Source organism: Ovis canadensis, chromosome 4 (genome assembly GCF_042477335.2).
Source record: "Ovis canadensis isolate MfBH-ARS-UI-01 breed Bighorn chromosome 4, ARS-UI_OviCan_v2, whole genome shotgun sequence".
Taxonomy (NCBI): Eukaryota; Metazoa; Chordata; class Mammalia; order Artiodactyla; family Bovidae; genus Ovis; species Ovis canadensis.
Genome location: NC_091248.1, coordinates 116130861 through 116158431, shown reverse-complemented (window position 1 = coordinate 116158431; position 27571 = coordinate 116130861). Strand labels below are relative to the sequence as shown.

The following is a 27571-nucleotide window of genomic DNA, read 5'->3' as shown; positions in this document are numbered from 1 at the left end:
TCCTTTTGTAGCAGCATCACCTCAATTTTTAGTTCAAAAATCAAATCCCAGTAGGAGAAGCCAGTCCTTAGAATGTACCCTGTGGCAGTGCCTTTCTTGAGGACAGGGACTCGGGGCCTTTCACACATGGATGCTTTGATGGGCTATTTCACAGATTGGCTTTGCTATAGTAAGTGTCTTTCAGCGCTCAAACCCCAAAATTATTCATGCAATTCTGCCTTTTAGCTTGTCCTTTGTAGAGAGACCTGAGCATTGGTAGCTTACACCTTCCATGGCACTAGGAGCAATGAATCAAGATTTCCACACCTTCCTCTCCCTCTCTCTACTGCTTGTTTTTTAGTTAGAGAGAAGATCAGCCTCAGAGAGTATTTTTATTGTGAATTTTTAACTCGGACTGAGTGTCAGCGAGGCTAAACTATGTAATGCTTTTAAGCACGAGTCTGGTTTCAGACTACCTGGTCCTGCTGTGCTCTAAGTGTATAACTTCTTGTGCCTCAGCTTTCTTATCTCTGTAGTGGAAGCAAGAATCGTATCTTATTTCTCAGGGTGGTGAGGATTAAATGTCACGTTTGTAAAGTGCTTACTAGAATACCTGGCACGTGGCAGGTAGTACATTCATGTGAGTTGCTTTTACTGTTACTGTTGCTGCTGCTATGATGATGATAATGATTAGTAAAAGTTGGACTTGTCTTTTTACTTTCCAGACGATGTGGGCAGAAACCCAAGTAGGTTTGTTTAGGTTTTTGCTGGGAATAAAAGCCCAAGGTGATGATGCTTGTTTTGAACCTAGGATGTTGGCCCTACCCCTTAGAATAAACATGAAAAAAAAAAATTAGAAGATAATCATGCCTACCATGTTAGGTTATGAAACTTAGAGGAGAAAAAAACAGCAGAATAAAGAACTTGGCTCATAGTATATACCCAACATATAACATCTAGTATATAATTATGTTGTAAAGAGAACATCTTGGCCACCCTAAGTCCTGACTGTGTAGCTGCTTAGTAGATCAAAGGATTACTGACAAAGTTTGTCATATTATTGAATGTTTATGATGAAGTTTTAAATTGGTTTATGTTTGCCTTATTTCTGAATGTTCTCTTTACTACCAGGGAACCCTTCAGAGCAGACTGTTAACATTTCTCCTTGTCTTCTGAATTGTCTGTTGTAGAAATCAGCTCTCAGGAGGAAGTGTGCGGTCTGTAAGATTGTCGTCCATACCGCCTGCATTGAACAGCTAGAAAAGGTGAGACAGCGCCACCTGCTGCAATCTTTGCTACCCTGCAAGTGTTTGGACTTGAAAGACAGCATCAGTTTTCATTTTCAACTTCTTGACAACTACGCTCTTTTAAAAACCTTGAAGTCCAACGTTATCACCAGATTAATAATGGGAGGACTATGCTTAAGGTTTACATCCACTCTATTGTTTACTGAGCTTTAATTTGATATCATTTCATGTTGACTCTTGGGTAAAGGAATAAAAAGGTTAGAGAGAAAAGCCTGGTATGGGCCTATTTCTTCACAATAATAGCAAGTGTTGTCATTCACCCATGGGATTTGTTGGTTTTTTAGGGTAGCTCAAGGTAATTTTTAGGGTAATTCTAGTTGAGTGCTTTCCCTATTATAATACACTTTTCTTTTTAAATGACAGATTAATTTCAGATGTAAACCAACATTTCGAGAAGGAGGTTCAAGATCACCAAGAGAAGTAAGTATTTCAGAGCTCTAGTGCAAATACCGCCTTTTATTTCCCATTGATTCATTGGATTCATAGTCATCAGGGATTTAAAAAAAATCTGTCTCCCTCCATTTCACATTAGTATCTTATCAGTATCTCAACAAATACAATCAGTAAACCCCCCAAGTCTCTTCAGTGTGTGTCTGCTACCCTTTCTTCTTCTCATAGAATGCACTGGAAAGCTGAGGTCTATTGAATGAGCCAGAAAGTAGGGAGAGGGAATGGTGGTAGAATTGAAAAGGTAAGAAAGACATAGTATTTTATTGGCTTTTGGTCTATTTTAATTCTACCTGGAAGAGGTGGCAACTAAACTGAGACCCAAAGGAGTGATCTAAGTGAAGGTCTGGGGGATAGTTAGCTGGGGGGTGAGTGAGCACAGGCTCAAAAGTGAGGTATATTTGAGGAAGGCATGAGGCCCAAGAGATAAGCAGACGCGAGACCACGAAGGCTCTTGTAAGCAAGAATGCAAGTTGCATGTCTCATCATCGTAGTAATTAGAGGGGGCATTGAACAGTTTTAAGCAGAATATATTAATCTGGCTACAGTGTGGAGGGGATGCCATGTATTTCAAGAGCAGCAGTGTTAGAGGCATGGAGGATATTGGCTATTCTCTTAGTCTAGGGAAGTGATAATGGTGATCTGAACTGACAGTAATACTGAGATGGTGAAAATTGGTAAATGTGAGTTTGAAGGAAATAAGGTGGTCAGGATATATTATAGAGAAGGCGACGGCACCCCACTCCAGTACTCTTGCCTGGAAAATCCCACGGATGGAGGAGCCTGGTGGGCTGCAGTCCATGGGGTCACGAAGAGTCAGACATGACTGAGCAACTTCCCTTTCACTTCTCACTTTCCTGCATTGGAGAAGGAAATGGCAACCCACTCCAGTGTTCTTGCCTGGAGAATCCCAGGGACGGGGGAGCCTGGTGGGCTGCCGTCTATGGGGTCGCACAGAGTCGGACACGACTGAAGCGGTGCAGCAGCAGCAGGATATATTAGTTGATTGGATTTTGGACACAAGGACAGGGGTTGTTGTTTTCAGTCACTAAGTGGTGTCTGACTTTGTGATCCCCATGGACTGCAGCACACCAGGCTCCCCTGTCCTCAGCAACTCCCTGAGTTTGCTCAAACTCACATCCATTGAGTCCCTGATGCCATCCAACCATCTCATCCTCTGTCGCCCCTTCTCCTCGTGTCCTCAATCTTTCCCAGCATCAGGGTCTTTTCAGTGAGTCAGCTGCTCATATCAGGGGGCCAAAGTATTAGAGCTTTAGCTTCAGCACCAGTCCTTCAAGTGAATATTGAAGATTAGGATGGACTGGTTTGATCTCCTTGCTGTCCAGAGGACTCTGAAGAGTTTTCTCCAGCACCATAATTTGAAAGTATCAGTTCTTCAGCACTCAGCCTTCTTTATGGTTCAACTCTTACATCTCTGCATGTCTACTGGAAAAAACATAGCTTTATGCTGAGCTCCCCTGTCCTTTGACTATAAGGACAAATATGTTGGCAAATGAATTGCCTTGAGGATATGGTAGAGAAGTAATGAGTTCAGTTGTAGAACTCTCAAGTTTGAGTTGTCCTGAGGCTCCCAACTGGTGATATCCAACAGAAAGCTGAGTGGGTATGTAAGTTTAGAGTTTATGAGGAAGATTGGGCTAGAGGTTAGACATTGGTGAATTGTCAGCATTTCAAGGTAGCAATTAAAGCTATAAGATTGATGACTGGGTACAGTAGGAATAGAAGACGTCTGAGTATAGATTGATGTTAATGACAGTTAATGAATGAAGACACAGTGAAGAAGAATAATATTGTTACTGATTAATACAAGGAGATTAGGAGAAAACATGGAGAGAGAATAGGCTGGCAGTGGAGGTTATAGAGAGAGATAAAAATAGCTGTTCCCGTTAGCTGTCCGTTCCCACTGTGCTTGTCTATTATGTCAGCAAGAGGTTGGTTACGGGTCATACGTAGGGTGAGAAAGTCGTAAGAAAAATGATAGGGTTGTGTTTACCCTCGGTGTCATTGGAGTACACTATAGCATTGGCCAAGGGATAACTCAGCGATAGCTCAAATGAAGGAGACATTTTATCTAGGACAATAGAAGAAATCGTTTTGAGTTTTTTAAGATGGACTTTGTAAACTTCTAACCAGGGCATCCATATGTCTACATTTGGCTCCCTGTCCTTTGATTTCTCTTTTTCCATTTGGATAGGTAATTGTGATTGTTTCTAATTTCTAACACAAGGATTTGGGAGATGTGTTTGTGGTAGCTGTATTATTTCTCTTCTGTGAAGCCAGACCCTTCATAAGTGTTTTCAGTGTCTTCCTTTGTCTTCATATCAAGGACTTGCTATTTCTTCCATGCCTACATTTTCAACTCGTCACCTTCCTTATAGATTACTTCTATCACCATTAACATGCTCTGAGAGCTCCCATCTTTAAAAAGCAAACAAACAAACAAAGAATATCCCTTAACTACCAACTGTGTCTTAATTGCAGCTCTGATTCTCAGTGTTGTGTTCAGAGCTAAAGTTCCAGAAAATGTTAGCCAGATAAATTGTTTCTAGTGTGTTTCCCTCCTGGGCATTTTAACCTGTTCTGATCTGGTCTTACTCTACCCATTCACTGGAACTGCTTTTTAAAATCTTGACCATATCTCCTTGATGCCAGATTCATTAGATATTTTCTGTTCTTATTCAGTCTTTCAAATGTGTTTAAACTACTCAGTATTTCCTCCTTCTTGAAATGCTCTCCTGTTGTGATAGCTTTCTTAATGTTTCTCTTCAATATTTCACTGGGTAGTCCTTCCATTGTTCACTCCCTGATTTCTACGTATTTGTTGGCTTGTTAGCGCTGGACTACGCTCCGCCTGCTGGCATTGGGAGAACTCCTCCAGTCCTTTGGTTTTCAATATCTTGTCTGGGTTGATGGAGTTCCGTTTGATATGCCCATGGAATATGTCAGAGTCAACTCAAGTATAATACATTACTAACTAAACTCTATTGCCATCCCCATAAAAACTATATTTTTCAATTGTTCTATATCTGAGAAAATGAGATGACTGTTGGTCCAACTCCCCAACATGAGAAAACAAGGGGTCATAATGATGCTTCTCTCACATACTCCCCACACTTAATCCATTTGCCAGCCCTATCAATTTTATTTATAAAATATATTTCAAATCATGCATTTATCTCCATTTCTGTTGCCAGTGCTCTGGACTGAGACACCATGATCCCTTGCTTTTGACCCCTGCAGTAACTTCTCCAGGATTCTTTAATTTCCCCCATCGATCCACCATGATATAAGAGAGTGATCTTTTAAAGTGAACATTGGATTATATAATTTTCCAGCTTAAAACTCGGCAGTGATTTCCATGTCATTTAGAGGAAAACCTCACCCCTTGGCTTGGTATGAAAAGTCAAAAGTCCTTCATAGGCTGGGCCAGCCACCGTCTTTCAACCCATCCGTCTGCCACATGGATTTCAGTTCTTGAGGCACACATCAAGATATTCTTCACCTTCTGATACTTGTGTGTTTTATCATGGTACTGGAGATCTCTATTCATGACCAGCTGTTTCTTACAGTTAGAGCCCCTCAGAGGTCTTTGTTGATTTCCACCTCTAAATAGGTCCACATTGTTCTTTATCAAAGCACCTTGTTCTGCCCTTCAGAGCACTTTCTGTGTCATAATTATTTACAAGCATTACTCATTTGCTTGTCTGTTGCCATCCTCCTGTTGTGTAGGCTTTGGGAGATCACTCATGAAATCTGTTCCAAACTCGTTGTACCAGGCAGGATGCAGAAGATGTGATCAGTGAATATCTTTTGACCTAATGAATGTATAGAGGAGTGAAAGTGTTAGTTGCTTAGTTGGGTCTGACTCTTTGCGACCCCATGGTCCCTGCATGGAATTCTCCAGGAAGGAACACTGGAGTGGGTTGCCATTCTCTTCTACAAGGGAGCTTCCTGAGCTAGGGATCAAACCTGGGTCTCCTGCATCACAGGCAAATTCTTTACCAATGAGCCACCTGGGAAGCCCATGAAAGGGTTAATTTCCCCCTCCAAATCTCTAAGAACTCTTATTCTAAGAGTACAATTTGGAAATGATTCTTATGTCTCATGCTATATGCTGTACTTAGTCATGTCTAACTCTTTTCAACCCCATGGACTGTGGCCCACCAGGCTCCTATGTCCGTGGGATTCTCCACACAAGAATACTTGAGTGGGTTGCCATGCCCACCTCCAAGGCATCTTCACAACCCAGGGATCGAACCCAGGTCTCCCACACTGCAGGTAGATTCTTTACTGTCTGAGCCACCAGGGATGCATGACCCATGGGGATTCTTAATTAAGAGACTTAGATAGTTTACTTCATGTAAATGAAAGAGACAGTCACTTTAGAATTAGTTTGACTTGTGTTCAAAGGCCATCTCTGCTTCTTTTTCCCTCAGTGGTGTCTCTAGGCCTGGGACCTGGAGTGGGGTTGTTAATCACTGTCTCCTAGGCTTTGTGGGGTGCTTGATACCTGAAGTTTTTTTTAATGAATGTTGGTTTGACTCCTCTAAGTTGAAACCTTCCAGATGGACTCAGTTTCCTTAGATATAAGCTGCTTGGATTGGTCTATAATTTCTAAGATACTTTAAAAAACTCTTTGAGTAATGCTTTGCCAACAAAGGTCTGTCTAGTCAAAGCTATGGTTTTTCCCGTAGTCATGTAAGGATGTGAGAGTTGGATTATAAAGAAAGCTGAGTGCCGAAGAACTGATGCTTTTGAACTGTGGTGTTGGAGAAGACTCTTGGGAGTCCCTTGGACTGCAAGGGGACCCAACCAGTCCATCCTAAAGGAAATCAGTCCTGAATGTTCATTGGGAGGATTGATGCTGAAGCTGAAACTCCAATACTTTGGCCACCTGATGTGAAGGGACTGACTCATTGGAAAAGACCCTGATGCTGGGAAAGATTGAGGGCAGGAGGAGAAGGGGATGACAGAGGATGAGATGGTTGGATGGTATCACCAACTCACTGGACATGAGTTTGAGTAAATTCCAGGAGTCGGCAATGGACAGGGAGGCCTGGCATGCTGCAGTCCATGGGGTTGCAAAGAGTTGGACACAATTGAGTGACAGAACTGAACTGAACTGAATATTATGAATTGAACTGGCTGCTTTGGACAGTAATTGAGCAATTGTGTTATGCATTTTTGCTAATCAAACTGAAAATAATCCCTGAAATAATGGATCACCAAGATTTTAACACCCATAAGTAATAACCCTATTCTTACCCAGTACTTGACGGTGGTATATGAATAATTCAGATTACTGATGAACAATAAAAAGATGTTACAGTATTAGAAGCCTTGCTCTGCTATCTTAACAGCATGTATCAACACTCACATTTGCAGTGTGAGGCTTCTGAGTCTAATTTCAGTTCAATAATTTAGAAGAAATGAATAATAGTCAAAAGGAAATAGTATGAAAAATTTAAGTGCTTGGGAAAGATGGATGATAAAACAGCAGTGATTCTCTAGAAGTGTTCTTTTTCCCCTAACTGATAAAAAACAATAGATGATCCTCCAAAATGGTAGCTGTGTGATTTGTCAAGGAAATTAGGTTGAGAATTTCATTCAATTCAACACACATTTATTGGCTTTCACTTTGTTCAAGCTAAGTTTAAGCAGCATAGAAAAAAATTTATATCAGATCTAAGAAGACCTCTAAATAGATGGATACTTGACATCTCAAATCAGACTCACAGAGACAATTACTCAGTTTCTACAGTGGTGATTTGTATGAATTATTTTATCTGTGCCTCAATTGCCTACCTGTTTTCTAGGAAGGGTGATATTAAAAATATTCAACAACTTGCAGAGTCATAAGTATTTAAATAAGAAATTTTAAAATGTTCTCTCTTATTTTCTAAATAAACTAAACTACATGGTTTTATAAATCTGTTTACCAAACAATATACGTCGCTGCACGAATGATTCATCGTCAGCCTCATAGTTTCTCAATAATTGTTGATTTGTGGAAATTACTGGTTTAATCTCTTGATTAGGGTTGTCACTCACTAAATAATCCCGTGAGTCAACCATGATTTCTCATAGGTAATTGCATCAAATTCTTCCAGTGTTTCCCGCCTTCAGTTCTTAAATGGAGAGTCATTAGGTGATTTATAATCTCAATAAGCAGAGTTTCTCTTAACATCAGTGTTATTGTTCATTCTCCCCCAGCTTCTGCTACACTAACAGCAATTATAGTAAATTTTTCTATCTCTCATAATACCGCCTGACATTTTTATGTTTTCAGTATTTCCACTACTGACTGTCATTGAAATCATTTATTGAAAGAGCTTGAACTTGATATTTCAGAGCAGAGAAGAGGTCCTGCAACAGAGTCCTTGAGGATACAGGCTCTTTTGCCAGCCTGCCTGGGTTTGAATCCTTGCTCGGCCCTTGACATTTGAAGTCACCACTCTGTACCTTAGTTTCATCATCTGTAAAATGAGGATGATGATGATAATTCAAGTCAAACCTTTTGATAAGCTGCCCTACAATGATGTGATTTGGGATAGAGTACAATTAGCAGTTGGCCCCTGTCCTTCCAGGCAGTGGGCTAAAGTGCTTCTCACGTGGGTGGGCGGAAAAGCTGGAGCAGTCTGCCTCATCTATGAGGTGAAGGGTCTGGTACCTTCATCCCAGTAGAGTTTTTTCACTGACCTGGAGGTATGGACAGTAACCAGGTTCCTGGACTTGCAGCCGTAGGCCCCTGAATTGTTTATATTGATACCTGGACAGACAGCTGCCATCAGTGGGGCATAGCCCAGTTTTCTGACTTTGTGGTGGAACCCAGTGGCATTGTCCAGGCAACATGGTTTATTTTCAGAAGAGAGCTCCAGAATCATAGAGACCTGTTATGCCCAGAATTAACATTCTAATTTCTTAATAATGAGGAGGTAGAAATGGTGTGCAGTGTTGAGGGCATGGAGGTGCTATGGTAGCTATGGAGGAGCCAGGGGGATGGTAGAAGCACCGAACTGCAATTTATCAATCAGTATAGACATATTTCAATGTTTTTATCAACTCAGGGTTTTACTACTAATCAACTCTATAGCACCTCTATCCATGAAAATTCTCATGAAAATTAAAATTATTATTATATGTAAGTAATTTTTAAATTAATTAGTTTAATTGGAGGATAATTACAGCATTGTGATGGTTTTTGCCACCCATCAACATGAATCAGCCACGGGTGCACATATGTCCTCCCCTCCTGAATCCCCTTCCCACTTCCCTCCCCACCCCGTCCCTCTGGGTTGTCCCAGAGCACTGGCTTTGCGTGCCCTGCTTCATGCATCAAACTTGCACTGGTCATCTATTTTACATATGTTAATATACATGTTCCAGTGCTATTCTCTCAAATCATCCCACCTTCTCCCACCATTCGCCTTCTCCCACAAGAGTCCAAAAGTCTGTTCTTTACATCTGTGTCTCTTTTACTGTTTTGCATATAAGATCATCATTGCTGTCTTCCTAAATTCCATATATATGTGTTAATATACTCTATTGGTGTTTCTCTTTCTGGCTTACTTCACTCTGTGTAATAGACTCCAGTTTCATCCATCTCATAAGTACTGACTCAAATGTGTTCCTTTTTATAGCTGAGTAATATTCCATTGTGCATATGTACCACAAGGTCCTTAGCCTTTTGTCTGCCAATGGACATCTAGGTTGCTTCCATGTCCTAACTATTGTAAACAGTGCTGCAATGAACACTGGGGTACACGTGTCTCTTTCAATTCTGGTTTCCTTGGTGTGTATGCCCAGCAGTGGCATTGCTGGGTTGTATGGCAATTCTGTTCCCAGCTTTTTAAGGAATCTCCACACTATTCTCCATAGTGGCAACAGTTTGCATTCCCACCAACAGTGTAAGAGGGTTCCCTTTTCTCCATACCCTCTCCAGCATTTATTGTTTGTAGACTTTTTGATGGCGGCTATTCTGACCGCCTTGAGATGGTACTCATTGTGATTTTGATTTGCATTTCTCTGATAATGAGTGACGTTGAGCATCTTTTCGTGTGTTTATTAGCCATCGGTATGTCTTCTTTGGAAAAATGTCTGTTTAGTTCTTTGGCCCACTTTTTGACTGGGTTGTTCGTTTTTCTGGTGTTGCGCTGCGTGAGCTGCTTATGTATTTTGGAGATTAATTATTTGTCAGTTGTTTCATTTGCTATTATTTTCTCCCATTCTAAAGACTGCCTTTTCACGTTGTTTATTGTTTCCTTCATTGTGCAAAAGCTTTTAAGGTTAATTAGGCCCCATTTGTTTATTTTGTTTTTGTTTCCATTACGCTGAGAGGTGGGTCGTGGAGGATCTTGCTGTGATTCATGTCAGAGAGTGTTCTGCCTGTGTTTTCCTCTAAGAATTTTATAGTTTTCTGGTCTTACATTTAGATTTTTAATTCACTTTGAGCTTATTTTTGTGTATAGTATTAGATATGTACGGCATTTTAGAAAATGCCTGACACAGAGATAGTTCTCAAGAAATGTTAACTATTATTATTAGCTTCTTTCTGAGAACAGTGTAAGAATTGTGTCCTTATTTTATTAAACTGCCACAGTAGAAAAAGCAAGACAAAAACTAGACTAATTAGTAGGACCATTATACTTCTTTATATCTTATTATAGTTAGAAGACCATTGTTCCTCCAGGATCTTTGTTAAGTTTTAATTTAAATTGGTTTGACATAATGAAGAGAAATAGAGGCGACAATTTGGAATTGATAATGCTAATGCTTGTTAGAGGTATCTTTGTCACTCTGAATTTCCTGTCTTGACATAACATTTTTTTTCTCGACACTGAACTGTTTTCTGTGTCCCTCCTTACTTAGAACAATGCCTGGATAGTAGGCATTTGGTAAATATTTGCAAAGTTGAATATATATTAGAGGGCCTATTTTAAAGGGAAAATATAGACTGTGGCCTGACAATACAAATGTTAATTTCAGGTAAAGTATGTGTTCTTAGAAAAGGACAGGAGAAAAACATTAACAAGTATTCTAGGGGAATTGGCCTAAGAGAGATGAATTGTGTGTAGGTTACTAGGGTTTACCTATAGCATTAGGCCTGAAGACCACTTTCCCTCTTATAAAGCATCCCGACAGCTGGGTGACATGTGCTTCTTGAGTGATTATCTATTTGGGAGGAAAAGGACCTTCCATGTTTCCTATAGCACAAGCCAAGAATGGGGGCTTCCCAGGTGGTTCAGTGGTGAAGAATTCACCTGCCAGGGCAGGAGATGCAGGAGACATGGGTTGGATCCTGTGTCGAGAAGCTCCCCTGGAGAAGGCAATGGCAACCCATTCCAGTATTCTTGCCTGGAGAATCCCATGGACAGAGGAGCCTGGTGGGCTACAGCCCATGGGGTCACAAAAGAATTGGACACAACTAAGCAACTAAGCACACACCTTGGAAGACCTTGGAAGCTGACTGCATTCAGAATACCTAAGGACAACCTCATTACAGAATTTCACGCTAGGCTCGTGTCTCTTGTCTTTGTCATCAGTTTTCTTCGGTGTTTCTCTTTCTTTACTTTCGCTAGTTAACAAACAAACAAGCTCTCTTCCTTTACTTTCGCTAGTTAAAAAACAAACTCTCAAATCATGAGATCTGTTTCTTTTTGAGAATTTGATTTCTTTAAAATTCTTCCTAACACAAATGTTGAGTAGGATGCTTGCCTGGCACTTATAAAGCATTAAGTACACATTTGCTTTCTAAAATGGTTGTCTTTGTCCTTCTCTCCTTCACCTCCTTTCTTTAAGAATATTTCTTACCTGCCTCAGTTAACTCCCAGCCCAAGGTCACAAACGTAAACCATGTTTTTACTAAGAAGAAAGCAGAGTACCAGGAATTCATTACAGGCCTTTGTCACCAGGAAGCTGCAAAGAGAAGGAATAACTAATGGTTTCTGCAAACATGAAAGATCACCAAAGATGGAGACTTAGCTTTGTTTTCCCAAGTGAATTCGTGTTTATTGTTAAACAAACCACACGGGCACATACTTGGTTTTGTGCTAAGATGGGCTTAAATGATTGTTCATGGAAATCTCTACTCTTAAAACAGTTTTAAAAAAAGAATCCTGGAGTTTGCACACTGAAACGTATTCATTTGCTTTTGTTTTCCCACAGAACTTTGTGCGTCACCACTGGGTGCACAGACGTCGGCAGGAAGGAAAGTGTAAGCAGTGTGGTAAGGTAAGGCGTTGCCCTGCACGGCCGTGATCGCAGGAGGGTGCTCAGGCCTTGGTCCATGAGTCCCATCACCTGAATCCAGGGCTCAGTACGTCACTTCCCGTCCAAAGGCCTCCTTCCTTTAGGCCTCCTTCCCTTAAAATGGGCTTCCCTGGCGGCTCAGATGGTAAAGTGTCTGCCTGCAATGCGTGAGATTCGGGTTCAGTCCCTAGGGTAAGAAGATCCCCTGGGGAAGGAAATGGCAACCCACTCCAGTACCCTTCCCTGGAAAATCCCATGGACAGAGGCTACAGTCCATGGGGTCCCAAAGAGTTGAACACAACTGAGCCATTTCATTTTTTTTCCCCCTTTCAGAGGTCTTCTTTTTGTTCTCGAATTCCCTCAAGAGGCAGTGGTCTTCATAGCAGGGATTGGCACGCTTTGAGTGCTAATCCCCGGTATGAAGGGATTTTTATTGCACTGTTGACAATTAAGAAAAGGAGACTTCCTCTCTTGTTTAAACTCCCTCCTGAGGATTGTGGGTACATCACACACTTCTTCAAACAACAACAGAAAATCAGCAGGTGGCTGAGTGACGCGGCTCGTGTTGATATGTTGTGGTTGAGCAGAACTGGGTAGAAGGGCAACATGAAAGCAAGAAGGGTGTTGCTCTCCTGGGATATCACCCGCTTCCTAGAAAGAGATGCCCTTCTCATATGTGGTCATTTATGTCCACTCCTTGAGAGTCATGGGCTGTGAGCCCCTCAGGGTGCAGGGCCACGTGTAAGAGTGAGGCAGGGCTCTTGAAAGCTGCATGCTCTGTAGACTGCCCAATATTGACCCTAACAGATTTGGGTTATGGCTTTTTTCAACGTACAAAGATCTACTTTAGGAATGGAAGGATACTCTGAGAAGGTTAATCCAGTGGTAAATCCTACTACAAAGGTTTTTTTAAAAATCACATCAACATAAGCTGGTCATTTGATATTTCCAATTTTCCTGACATGATCTCTAGTCTTTCCCCTTCTGTTGTTTTCTTCTAATTTTATGCACTCTCCTAGCTATTCTTTGGAACTCTGCATTTATTTCGATATACCTTTCACTTTCTCCCTTGCATTTCACTTCTTTCTTTAGCTGTTTGTGAAATCTCCTCAGATGACCAGTTTGCCCTTTTGCTTTTCTTTGGGATGGTTTTGTCCACTGCCTTCTGTACAGTATTGCAGACCTCCGTCCATAGTTCTTCAGGCACACTGTTTACTAGCTCTGATTCCTCAAATCTATTCATTACCTCTCGGAGAAGGTGATGGCATTCCACTCCAGTACTCTTGCCTGGAAAATCCCATGGGCGGAGGAGCCTGGTGGGCTGCGTCCATGGGGTCGCTAAGAGTCGGACATGACTGAGCGACTTCACTTTCACTTTTCACTTTCATGCATTGGAGAAGGAAATGGCAACCCACTCCAGTGTTCTTGCCTGGAGAATCCCAGGGACGGGGGAGCCTGGTGGGCTACCGTCTATGGGGTCGCACAGAGTCAGACATGACTGAAGTCACTTAGCAGCAGCAGCAGCAACATTCATTACCCCTACTGTAGTTTCATAGGGGATTGTGCGTGGCTGTCCTAGTGGTTTTCCCCCCTTTTATTTAGTTTAAGCCTGAATTTTGCTATGAAAAGCTGGTGATCAGAGCCACAGTCAGCTCCAGGTCTTCTTTTTGCCTATTGTATACAGCTTCTCCATCTTCAGCTACAGGGAATGTAATGTTTGATTTCCGTGTTGACCATTTGGTGATGTCCATGTGTAAAGTCGTCTCTTGAGTTGTTGAAAAAGGGTGTTATCTATGACCAGTGCATTCTCTTGGCAGAATTCAGTTAGCCTTTGCCCTGCTTCATTTCGTTTTGAAGATTTCACCCAAAGATAGGCACAATAAAGGACAGAAATGGTAGAGACCTAGCAGATGCTGAAGGGATCAAGAGGAGAAGGTAAGAACACACTGAAGAATTGTACAAAAATGATCTTAATGAATTGGATTGCTACAACTGAGTGGTCAGTCACCCTCAGAAAGACATTCTGGAGTGTGAAGTCAGGTGGGCCTTAGGAAGCACTGCTGTTAATAAAGTTAGTGGATATGATGAAATTCCAGTAGAAGGAGGATGCTATCAAGGGGTTGCATTCAGTATGTCAGCAAATCTGGAAGACCCAGCAGTGGCCATGGCCTGGAAAAGGTCACTCCCCATCCCAATTCCCAAGAAGGGTAGTACTAAAGGATGTGCTAACCACTGGACAGTTGCACTCATTTCCCATGCCAATAGTTCAGTTCATCCTTTCATTCAGTTGTGTCTGACTCTTTGCAACCCCATGGACTGCACACCAGGCCTCCCTGTCCATCACCAGCTCCTGGAGCTTGCTCAGACTCATGTCCATTGAGTCAGTGATGCCATCCAACCATCTCATCCTCTGCCATCCCCTTCTCCTTCTGCCCTCAATCTTTTCCAGCATCAGAGTCTTTTCCAATGAGTCAGTCCTTCGCATCAGGTGGCCAAAATATTGGAGTTTCAGCTTCAGCATCAGTCCTTCCAATGAATATTCAGGACTGATCTCCTTTAGGATGGACTGGTTGGATCGCCTTGCAGTCCAGGGACTCTCAAGAGTCTTCTCCAACACCACAGTTCAAAAGCATCAGTTCTTCGGTGCTTAGCTTTCTTTATAATCCAGCTCTCACATCCTTACATGACTACTGGAAAAACCATTGCTTTGACTAGATGGACCTTTGTTGGCAAAGTAATGTCTCTGCTTTTTAATGTGTTGTCTATGTTGATCATAGCTTTTCTTCCAAGGATCAAGCATCTTTTAATTTCATGGCTGTTGTCACCAACTGCAGTGATTTTGGAGGCCCCCCACTCCCCCACCAAAATAAAGTCTGTCACTGTTTCCATTGTTTCCCATCTATTTGCCATGAAGTGATGGGATCAGATGCCATGATCTTAGTTTTCTGAATGTTGAATTTTAAGCCAACTTTTTCACTCTCCTCTTTCACTTTCGTCAAGAGGTTCTTTAGTTCCTCTTCGCTTTCTGCCATAAGAGTGGTATCATCTGCGTATCTGAAGTTATTGATATTTCTCCTGGCAATCTTGATTCCAGCTTGTGCTTCATCCAGCCCAGCTTTTTGCATGATGTACTCTGCATATAAGTTAAAATAACCAGGGTGACAATATACAGCCTTGACGTACTCCTTTCCCTATTTAGAGCCAGTCCTTTGTTCCATGTCCGGTTCTAACTGTTGCTTCTTGACCTGCATACAGATTTCTAAGAAGGCAGATCAGGTGGTCGGGTATTCCCATGTCTTTAAGCATTTCCACAGTTTGTTGTGATCCACAGAGTCAGAGGCTTTGGTGTAGTCAATAAAGCCAAAGTAGATGTTTCTCTGGAACTCTCTTGCTTTTTTGATGATCCAGCGGATGTTGGCAATTTGATCTCTGGTTCCTCTGCCTTTTCTAAATCCAACTAGAACATCTGGAAGTTCACAGTTCACACACTGTTGAAGCCTGGCTTGGAGAATTTTGAGCATTACTTTACTAGTGTGTGAGATGAGTGCAATTGTGTGGTAGTTTGAGCATTCTTTGGCACTGCCTTTCTTTGGGATTGGAATGAAAACTGACCTTTTCCAGTCCTGTGGCCACTGCTGAGTTTTCCAAATTTGCTTTCATATTGAGTACAACACTTTCACAGCATCATCTTTTAGGATTTGAAATAGCTCAACTGGAATTCTATCACCTCCACTAACTTTGTTCGTAGTGATAACTTCCTAAGGCCCACTTGACTTTGCATTCCAAGATATCTGGCTCTAGGTGAGTGATCACACCATCGTGGTTATCTGGGTCATGAAGATCTTTTTTGTATAGTTCTTCTGTGTATTTTTACCACTTTTTCTTAATATCTTTTGCTTTAGTTAGGTCCAGACCACTTCTGTCCCTTATTGTGCCAGTCTTTGCATGGAATGTTTCCTTGGTATCTCAGATTTTCTTGAAGAGATCTCTAGTCTTTCGAATTCTATTGTTTCCCTCTATTTCTTTGCTAGTAAGGTCATGCTTAAAATCTTGCATGCTAGGCTTCAGAATTATGTAAACCAAGAACTTCCAGATGTCCAGGCTGGGTTTAGGAAAGGAAGAGGAACCAGAGATCAGATTGCCAACATTTTACTGGATTATAGAGAAAGCAAGGGAGTTCCAGAAAATCATCTATCTCTGTTTCATCGACTACACTAAAGCTTTTGACTATGTGGATCATGACGAACTGTGGAAAGCTCTTAGAGAGTTGGGAATACCAGACCACCTTACTTGTCTCCTGAGAAGCCTGTAGGTAGTTCAAGAAGCAACAATTAGATCCCTGTATGGAACAACTGATTGCTTCAAGATTGAGAAAGGAGTATGACAGGGCAGTCTGCTGTCACCCTGTTTGTTTAATCTATATGCTGAGCACATCATGAGAAATGCTGGGCTGGATGAGTTGCAAGCTGGAATCAGAATAGGTGGGAGAAACATCAACAACCTCAGATATGCATGGCAGAAAGCAAAGCAGAACTAAATAGCCTCTTGATGAGGGTGAAGGAGGAGTGTGAAAGAGCTGGCTTAAAACTACATATTAAACAAAACTAAGATCATGGCATCAGACCCCATTACTTCATGGAAATAGAAGGGGAAAAGGTGACGTAGTGACAGATTTCCTCTTCTTGGGCTCTAAAATCACTGTGGATGACGGCTTCAACCATGAAATCAGAAGATGATTGCTTCTTGGCAGGAAAGCTATGACAAAGCTGGACAGTGTGTTGAAAAGCAGAGACATTACTCTGCTGAAAAAGTCCCTATAGTCAAGGCTATGGTCTTGCCACTAGTCATGTATGATTCTGAGGGCTGGACCTTAAAGAAGGCAGAGCACCAAAGAATTGGTGCCTTTGAATTATGGTGTTGGAGACTCTTTTCCTGAGAGTCCCTTGATCAAACCAGTCTATCTTCAGTTGAGTTCAGTCACTCAGTTGTGTCTGACTCTTGCGACCCCATGAATTGCAGCATGCCAGGCCTCTCTGTCCATCACCAATTCCCGGAGTTCACTCAAACTCATGTCCATCGAGTTGATGCCATCCAGCCATATCATCCTCTGTCGCCCTCTTCTCCCCCTGCCCCCAATCCCTCCCAGCATCAGAGTCTTTTCCAATGAGTCAACTCTTCGCATCAGGTGGCCAAAGTATTGGAGTTTCAGCTTTAGCATCATTCCTTCCAAAGAACACCCAGGGTTGATCTCCTTTAGAATGGACTGGTTGGAACTCCTTGCAGTCCAAGGGACTCTCAAGAGTCTTCTCCAACACCACAGTTCAAACGTATCAATTATTTGGCACTCAGCTTTCTTCACAGTCCAACTCATCCAAACATGACCACTGGAAAAACCATAGCCTTGACTAGACAGACCTTTGTTGGACAAGTAATGTCTCTGCTTTTGAATATGCTGTCTAGGTTGGTCGTAACTTTCCTTCTGAGGAATAAGCGTCTTTTAATTTCACGGCTGCAGTCACCATCTACAGTGATTTTGGAGCCCCCCAAAATAAAGTCTGCCACTGTTTCCACTGTTTCCCCATGTTAAGGGAGATCAATCCTGCATACTCATTGGAAGGACTGATGCTGAAGCTGAAGCTCCAGTATTTTGGTCATCTATTGTGAACAGCCAACTCTTTGGAAAAGTCCCTGATGCTGGGAAAGATTGAGAGCAGAAGGAGAGGAGGGTGTCAGTGGATGAGATGGTTTGATTGCATCACTGATGCAATGGATGTGAACTTGGGCAAAGTTCAAGAGATGGTGAAAGACAGGGAGGCCTGGCATGCTGCAGTCCATGGGGTCTCAAAGAGCTGGACATGACTGAGTGACTGATCAACAACAACAAGCTGGTCTCAATAAAGAAAGTTTTGATTTGGTAGAATGGAAGATAATTTGGGAAATTATAGTCCTCATCAACTCATTTCTAATATGTATATTTATTCATGTGACTCCTTTGGGTCAAGCACTGGGGTGAGCTGACCAGTACACATTTTTGACAATAGAGGGAGGCCACCTAAGTTGTGTGGAGGGTGAGTGAGACAGGGAAAAATGTTTGATTAATTTTGTTGTTTGCCCAGTGCCTGGAAAGAGAATATGCTGCAGCCATTGGTCACCAAGCTCTTCTTTGGAAGGCTACATCCTTTAGCCTCAAGGGTATGCCCCTCCCTCCATTATAACTGGTAATATCTCCTCCAATTCAACACAGTGACTTCCAGCTGGTTCCTTTCTAGCCTGGAATCTTTCCCAGCTAGAAAATAGATTAAAAGCAGACAAAATAGATTAAAAGGGGGAGGAGGAAAAAAGGGGGGAGGGGAAGAGGTAAAAATAGAAGGAGGAGGGAGGGGGAGTTGAAAGATGCTTACCGGCCCTTTTCCACAGCTGGAAACAAAAAGAGGTCAGCCCTTTGCCCTCACATGACCTCCTTCATTGGGTCCATCTCCTTCCCTTGCTAGTGTTGCCCTAGTGGTGGTGGATTAGTCACTAAGTTATATCCGACTCTGCAGCCTCATAGACTGTAGGCCGCCAGGCTCCTCTGTCCATGGGAGTTCCCAGGCAAGAATACTGGAGTGGGTTGCCGTTTCCTTCTCCAGGGGATCTTCCCGACCCAGGGACTGAATCTTTGTCTCCTGCATTGCAGGCGAATTCTTTACTGACTGAGCCACCAGGAAAGGCCTGGTGTTGCACACCGGCTTATGAATTTTCTCTTAGTGAAGTATAGACTGTCTACAACTTTCCTATAAGAATGCGCCCATGTGCACACATAGGAGAGAATGAACAGGTAGGCACAGCCAGTTTTAAGGTCGGAGATGTGAACAGTAGGAAGGATTTGGAAAAACTACCTTCACTGGACAGCCTAGTAGCTGGCACCCCCTCAGCAGTTTTCAAGCCATAATAGATTTAGAGAAATTTTATTAAAAGAAAATCAATAAGCATTGTATATCTTGTGACAAATATTCCCTAGCGTCATATGCACGCCCCTTTCTGGCCCTGCCTTCTGTTGGCGTGGTCAATCGCAGAGGAGGAACTGGGCACCCGCAGTCTGACTTGCTGTGACCATGTCTCTCTTCCCGGCCAGCGTCCCCGGGCAACCATCTAGGAGTGCTGACAGAGGGCTTCTCATCACGGCTGTCTGTGGTGAAGTCTGTGGTCCCAGCTCTATAATACTGTTCTGTTATATTCATCTCCTGTGTTTATAATACAGCTGCTTATGGATTCTCACAGGCTCAAGCCATTGTGGCATGGGGTGGTCTTAAATCCATCTCCTTGCTGGATAATAAGTAACGCTTCTTTGGAGCCTGGTTTATCCCCTGGATTAGAAGAAACCTAGTGACTCTCTTTCCATTTGCAGACCAGGTGGTTGACGGTTCATTTCAGATTTTTTGTGCTCTGCATAGTTTTCATCAGTATGGTTGGCTGTACATTCTTACATATCCAGAGATTTCTAAACCACCCCCCCCCACGCACACACTTCTATGCAGATTATTCCATAGTTTATCCATTGGGATGGGGTAATAAATATATTCACTTACCGAAACCAAATTTTTAAACTGATGGTTTAAAAACATTTGGGCTTATTAGTAAGTGTTTATAGCTAAGAGTGTTTGTAGTTTCACTTTCTGCTTTTTACAAAATTAACAGTAAATATTTGGACTAATTTTCTTGCAGTCCTTGAATGTGTTTGAGTGTGTGTGGCATATAATGAATAGCAAATGAGACTACTTGTGATTCAGTTGCTTTACCACTCACTCACCACCAGGCTGCATGTTTACGATCACTGCATAGAGTTTTCATTCATAATCCTACATTGTGTAAGAGTTAGGGTCCAGGCTTCCCTGCTAGCTCAAACAGTGGAGAATCTGTCTGAAATGCAGGAGACCTGGTTTCATTTCCTTGGTCAGGACGATCCCCTGGAAAAAGGGAATGTCTACCCACTCCAGTATTTTCGCCTGGAAAATCTCATGGATAGAGGAGCCTGGCGGGCTACTGTCCAGGGGGTTACAAAGAGTCAAACACGACTAAGCGACTAACACTTTCACTTTCTTTTAGGGTCCAGGAAGGAAAGAGATCTCACACTCAAATTAAGTAATTTGATGTGTTTAATAGAGAGAATCTTTAAAATGCATGAGCAGGAGAGAAACCACAGGGAGAGTATAGAACTCTATTCATCTGTCCCTGGAGTGCCATGGCAACTCTAATGTGCCTATTTCTGTATGATTTTGATTCCTTCTTCCTCTGTCACAGCAATTCTGGCATTGCTCCTTCACTTAACACTCATTTTTCATTCAAGTTTTCAGACACCATTCTAGTACTGATTCTAGCATCCCAGTGATAGTGCTATAGTCTTGGGGTCCTGATAATGTGTTAAATTCTTTGTTGTAGAATGCTCCCACATTGAGAAACTCTCTTTTATTCAACATTAAGTCCTGCCCATCTTTGTCCTGCACCCCCAGGACCTGGTCCCATGCACACTTTCCTTTTCTTGTTGGTATATATTGGTTAGGTCCTACAGCTAGATTTTTTGAGATGTTTTCCTTTTTCTCTCTGAGCAGCCTCTGCACATTCCAGACTGGGTATATTGGTGTGAAAAGATTATTAGGTCATCTTAGATACTAGCAAGAAGAGTCGATTTTCATTCCAATTCCAAAGAAAGGCAGTGCAAAAGAATGCTCAAACTACCGCACAATTGCACTCATCTCACATGCTAGTAAAGTAATGCTCAAAATTCTCCAAGCCAGGCTTCAGCAGTACGTGAACCGTGAACTCCCTGATGTTCAAGCTGGTTTTAGAAAAGGCAGAGGAACCAGAAATCAAATTGCCAACAGCCGCTGGATCATCGAAAAAGCAAGGGAGTTCCAGAAAAACATCTATTTCTGCTTTATTGACTATGCCAAAGCCTTTGACTGTGTGGATCACAATAAACTGTAGAAAATTCTGAAAGACATGGGAATACCAGACCACCTGACCTGCCTCTTGACAAATCTGTGTGCAGATCAGGAAGCAACAGTTAGAACTGGACATGGAACAACAGACTGGTTCCAAATAGGAAAAGGAGTACATCAAGGCTGTTTATTGTCACCCTGCTCATTTAACTTCTATGCAGAGTACATCATGAGAAACGCTGGACTGGAAGAAACACAAGCTGGAATCAAGATTGCCAGGAGAAATATCAATCACCTCAGATATGCAGATGACACCACCCTTATGGCAGAAAGTGAAGAGGAGCTAAAAAGCCTCTTGATGAAAGTGAAAGAGGAGAGTGAAAAAGTTGGCTTAAAGCTCAACATTCAGAAAATGAAGATCATGGCACCTGGTCCCATCACTTCATGGGAAATAGATGGGGAAACAGTGGAAACAGTGTCAGACTTTATTTTGGGGGGCTCCAAAATCACTGCAGATGGTGACTGCAGCCATGAAATTAAAAGATGCTTACTCCTTGGAAGAAAAGTTATGACCAACCTAGATAGTATATTCAAAAGCAGAGACTTTGCCGACTAAGGCCCGTCTAGTCAAGGCTATGGTTTTTCCTGTGGTCATGTATGGATGTGAGAGTTAGACTGTGGAGAAGGCTGAGCACTGAAGAATTGATGCTTTTGAACTGTGGTGTTGGAGAAGACTCTTGAGAGTCCCTTGGACTGCAAGGAGATCCAACCAGTCCATTCTGAAGGAGATCAACCCTGGGATTTCTTTGGAAGGAATGATGCTAAAGCTGAAACTCCAGTAGTTTGGCCACCTCATGCGAAGAGTTGACTCATTGGAAAAGACTCTGATGCTGGGAGGGATTGAGGGCAGGAGGAGAAGGGGACGACAGAGGATGAGATGGCTGGATGGCATCATGGACTCGATGGACGTGAGTATGATTGAACTCCAGGAGATGGTGATAGACAGGGAGGCCTGGCGTGCTACAATTCATGGGGTTGCAAAGAGTTGGACACGACTGAGCGACTGAACTGAACTGAACACTAGAATGGCATTTGAAACTTGAACAGCAGCAACAGCAACAAATCTATCCTCCAATTAAAAAAAAATTTTTAAGAATGACATGATGGTTACATATCCTGACTGCACAGAGAGAGAACAGTGGATATCTATGTTTCAAACCCTTCTAGATATTGACCTATATATCTCTCCTTTTGACTGATTCTAATTTGTATATTTTTGCTATAATAATACTATAATTATTAGTTAAAAAAAATCCATGTTAAGTGAGGTAAAGATACCAGAATTGCTGTGATTGAGGAAGTAGAAATCAAAATCTCACAGAAGTGGGCCTGCTAGAGTTGCTATATCAGAGACAGCTGGAAGACCCATCAGTTTACTATTAAAATCCCAAAGTGAAGTCAAAGCTGTTTCTAGGTAGCAGAATCTTTTATTTCTCTAAAGCACGCATTATATGGTGGTATTCCTTTGTCATAAATGCATGAAACCAGAAGGAGCACAATCTAAATAATTTTGGCACTATCTTTCTCAGTTGTCTGGGAGCTGTTACAGAAAAAGTCTAATTTTGCACCAAAAGAAAGTGCAATTAGTTTTACCAGCAGAATAGCATTTTCCTCCATTAGTTAAGGGTGGAGACTATAGCCAGTTATGTCCTGAAATGTCATACTCTCAGCAAGATTATAGACTATAGGACTTCTCAGAATATATGTAATGATTTGTAGTTGGTAACTGTGATAACATCAGTCCTGTCTTTTAAAAAACGTAGTTTTGGTTAGAAACAAATTTTCCGGAAAATGACCTGCTTGGTGAATATTATCAAGCTTCCCTTGTGGCTCAGCTGGTAAAGAATCTGTCTGCAGTGTGGGAGACCTGGGTTTGATCCCTGGGTTGGGAAGATTCCCTGGAGAAGGGAAAGGCTACCCACTCCAGTATTCTGACCTGGAGAATTCCACAGACTGTGATAGTCCATGGGGTCACAAAGAGTCTGACACGATTAAGTGACTTTCACTTTGGTGAATATTATCAACATTAAAGTTATAACTTTTATTGGGAAGGTTATCAGTTATGGGGTAGAGATGGACATTAATTTTTATGGAAGACCATTATTATTGTAATTGTACCTAGTTGTACCATTAGATAAATATTTTCACGAAAGGAACTTCCCTGGTATTTTAGGACAGAGACATAAAACTAACAGTTAACGTTCTGCATGCAGTTTTGGCCAATTGAATAAATATCTGTATCAAGCATTTTTATCCTAGAATCAGAGTGGTCATAAAAATATGAACACACAGTTAAAATAGTTAACATGTAAACTGAAATGTAGATCTGTGCCCATTGTTACAGGCTTAATTTCAGTTATACTATAATTACAAGCTTAAGCCTCCTACTTCCATGAACTATCTGCATCTGATGGCAATATTCTGGACATCATGCCTTGGGCACTTCATACACTCTCACAGGTTTGTGGCAACGGTATTATGTTGAGCAGCTTGTGCTCTAAATTCTGCTCCTCCCACCCCACCTCCACCACTAGTCCGGATGCTCAATTTTTGACCTGTAGCTTGTATTAATAGCAAGGGCCTTTAGATAAATTAATAAAGCAGAAACTATCTGAGAATAAGGAGACTCTTATTATATATATATATAATCAGAGACTGGCTCTGATTAATAAATTGTAATTACAAAATAAAAGGGACATAAAGGCTTTATCGAGGAATAATAAAATATCAGTCTTTGTACATGAATCAGTGATTACCCTTGAATGAGAGTTTATTATGACCAATAAGGACATAAATTTTCAGAGCTCTTAATGCCACATAGTTAAACCCAGTGAACAAAAATTTTGATTTTTCAAAGATAATTCTAATAAAGTAACTGTAGACTCATATAATTTGCAGCACTGTCAGAAGTTAGAAAAATTGGTTACTGTAATTCAGTTTATAAAGCTATTATTTATTTTAACTCAGTTTTACTTCAATTTATGTCTACATTTTGAAAATCTTGACTGTTTATGAAATGTGTGAATTAAAACCAGTAAAATCAGTATTGGAGGCTTTAGGATGCTCAAGTAAATTAGATTCTTATGAGTAAATAAACCCTGCTGCTGCTGCTAAGTCGCTTCAGTCATGTCCGACTCTGTGCGACCCCATAGACGGCAGCCCACCAGGCTCCTCTGTCCCTGGGATTCTCCAGGCAAGAACACTGGGGTGGGTTGCCATTTCCTTCTCCAATGCACGAAAGTGAAAAGTAAAAGTGAAGCCGCTTAGTTGTGTTGGACTTTTCGAGACCCCGTGGTACCATTTTTACACTGTGATAAAGCCAAGGAAAAGGCATATTATAAAACTAGTCTAATATCCAGTGATTCGTATTGCTAGGCAAGGGTATACCTATTCATGGAAAATTGGGCTGAACAGTTTGTTGACGGGAAAAAGTTAACAATTTGCACTTATGAGGAAAGAGATCGGTTCATGAAGACTTTGCTAATTAACTATTGAAGGTTAAGCTCTGTACAGGACAATTTGTAAGTCTGTAGATCATCAGTTAAATAGGTTCCATGTTTTATTAGTCAGAAGTTTTCAGTTAGGCTGGTGTGAGTTTGCCTGTGGGTCACTCAAAGGTCAAACGTCAGTTTTTCCTGTTTAGAAAAAAGTTTTCAATTAGGTTGGTTGGTGTTGGTCTATACCTGGGTCACTCAAAAGTCTCAGTTACTTAGCTTCAGCTGGTGAAACTCTGAAACATCATCACTGGTTGTTAGCTTCCGCTGGTTAAAAGTTGCATGGGAATGGCACAGCCAGTTTGAGATCTGCTCCAATGGGAAAAATTTCCTTCTACATTGTATCAAATAGCTATAGTACTTCTATCCCACTGGATAAGTTTACAAGAGTGCTTTATAGTTTCATTTCAAAGTTTTAATTAAAACATGGTGAATTTTCAATTTTGTTTTTCTGGTAATAATGAACGTTGCATCTAATTAAACTTAGGATGAACATTTTATTAGATATTAAACATAATATGTGTAAAAGAGGATATACAGTTTTCAAAAATGAAAGGAAATATTTGAGCAAAAATGAAGTACTCTGTGTTAAGATGGATATTGATTTAGCCTGAAATAATTCCCTTGGGTTTGCTTTTGTAATACTTTGTGAGTTTTGAATATGTAAGTGGACATGGTAAGGTTTATTTTGCTGTCAGTGGTTAAAGTTTTGGAGGCAAGAGCAGTATCTCTTGGGTTGAATCAAATCATACAGGGACTGGGACTACAGTCAGGAAATTTCCCTCTCCCAAAACTCAGTTAAATACATAAACAATAAGAAAGTTTGTTTCAAGTAAAGCTCCCTTTCCTGGTTTCAGCCAAGGCTATAAAACTGAGTGCTATTTGGTGTATGCCCTTGGGTGCACAAGAAAAAGAGGCAACAAAGTTCTAGATGCTCAGAATAAATGTTGTTTAAACTTTATTCTAAAAAGCTCAACTGTATCCCTCAAGGTTCTTGGTATTTATAATTCTGAAGTTAGTTAGCTCCAGCACATCTGACCTCACACCCCTATTTTCCTTGTGGATAGTGATGAATGAAGTAGCCCTTAACAATCAGAGTCAATTGAAATTCAGTTAGGGCATCTATCGGTATCATAATATCAGATTTGGGCCAGCATTTATAAATAGGTAATTAGGCATCTGGCTTTTCTTGCTGTGCTGAGATCCCAGCCAAAACCTGCCCGTGATATCATGGAGGCTCCAGGGTGTTCTCAGTCACTTCAGTCGCTCAGTCGTGTCTGACTCTTTGTGACCCTATGGAGTGCAGCACGCCAGGCCTCCCTGTCCATCACTGACTCCTGGAGTTTACTCAAACCCATGTCCGTTGAGTCGGTGATGCCATCCAACCATCTCATCCTCTGTCGTCCCCTTCTCCTTCTGCCCTCAATCTTTTCCAGCATTAGGATCTTTATAAATGAGTCAGCTCTTTGCATCAGGTGGCCAAAGTATTGGAGTTTCAACTTCAGCATCAGTCCTTCCAATGAATATTCAGGACTGATTTCCTTAGGATAGACTGGTTTGATCTCCTTGCAGTCTAAGGGACTCTCAAGAGTCTTCTCCAACACCATAATTCAAAAGCACCAGTTCTTCGACGCTCAGCTTTCTTTATAGTCCAACTCTCACATCCATACATGACTACTGGAAAAGTCATAGCTTTGACTAGATGAACCTTTGTTGGCAAAGTAATGTCTCTGCTTTTTAATATGGTGTCTAGGTTGGTCATAACTTTTCTCCCAAGGAGTAAACGTCTTTTAATTTCACCATCTGCAGTCATTTTGGAGCCCCCCAAAATAAAGTCTGCCACTGTTCCCATTGTTTCTCCATCTAATTGCCACGAAATGATGGGACCAGATGCCAATATCTTAGTTTTCTGAATGTTGAGCTTTAAGCCAACTTTTTCACTCTTCTCTTTCACTTTCATCGAGACTCTTTAGTTCTTCAGCTTCTGCCATAAGGTGGTGTCATCTGCATATCTGAGGTTATTGATATTTCTCCCAGCAATCTTGATTCTAGCTTGTGCTTCCTCCAGCCCAGAGTTTCTCATGATTTACTCTGTGTATAAGTTAAATAAGCAGGGTGACAATATACACCCTTGATGTACTCCTTTCCCTATTTGGAACCAGTCTGTTGTTCCATGTCCAGTTCTAACTGTTGCTTCCTGACCTGCACACAGATTTGTCAAGAGGCAGGTCAGGTGGTCTGGTATTCCCATGTCTTTCAGAATTTTCTACAGTTTATTGTGATCCACACAGTCCAAAGCTTTGGCATAGTCAATAAAGCAGGAGTAGATGTTTTTCTGGAGCTCCTTTGCTTTTTCCATGATCCAGCGGCTGTTGGCAATTTGATCTCAGATTCCTCTGCCTTTTCTAAATCCATCTTGACCATCTGGAAGTTCCAGGTTCATGTATTGTTGAAGCCTGGCTTGGAGAATTTTGAGCATTACTTTACTAGTGTGTGAGATGAGTGCAACTGTGCGGTAGTTTGAGCATTCTTTGGCATTGCCAGGGTGTTCTACTTAGGTCTTTCTGTTAGATAGTAACCCTGAAGCCATGGCCACTGTGACTATGCCAAACTAGAGTCTGAAACAGAGAGCAAATTGCCACGAGGCTCATTTCCAAGGGACCCACCACAACTACATAAACACAGTACCCAGCGCCCCAGTTGAGGCTGGCCTGGGGGCTTGTGTCTGCTCTCAGCCAGGCTCTCAGGGCCACACTGGACAGGCTCTGCTTCCCCCTGAAGTCAGAAGGCCAATAGTCGGTAGAGAGATGAGCTAATACAATTGAATAGAGCATTGCTAGTCACACATATGATAGTGGAGGACTGTTAGCAAGAAGTTAGAAGAGGTTCCAGCAGTAAATGTGCTCCTTCTGTGTACTGTGTTATAAAGGACTTTTCAAATGCATTGCTTTATTGGATGCTTATAACTACTCAGTGGTGTTGGAGAGGTTTGTATTTTTATGACCACTTCCAGATGGATGAAGGAAGAAGACAGAAGGGTTAAGTGATTTGCCGTGTCTATAGCCTTTGGAGGAGAGTTTAATGAGGAGGGCCATAT

At 41.6% G+C, this 27571-nt stretch overlaps 1 protein-coding gene across 3 annotated transcripts in view; it reads left to right on the top strand.

The window, feature by feature from the left end:
* Window positions 1-27571, top strand: part of DGKI (diacylglycerol kinase iota) — a 507168-nt gene that overhangs the window by 220232 nt on the left and 259365 nt on the right. For all 3 annotated transcript variants that reach the window (XM_069588482.1, XM_069588483.1, XM_069588484.1), the window contains 3 exons: window positions 1170-1244; window positions 1650-1706; window positions 11919-11984. In XM_069588482.1, the coding sequence (XP_069444583.1) occupies window positions 1170-1244; window positions 1650-1706; window positions 11919-11984 (198 nt within the window). The remainder of the gene's footprint in view (window positions 1-1169; window positions 1245-1649; window positions 1707-11918; window positions 11985-27571) is intronic.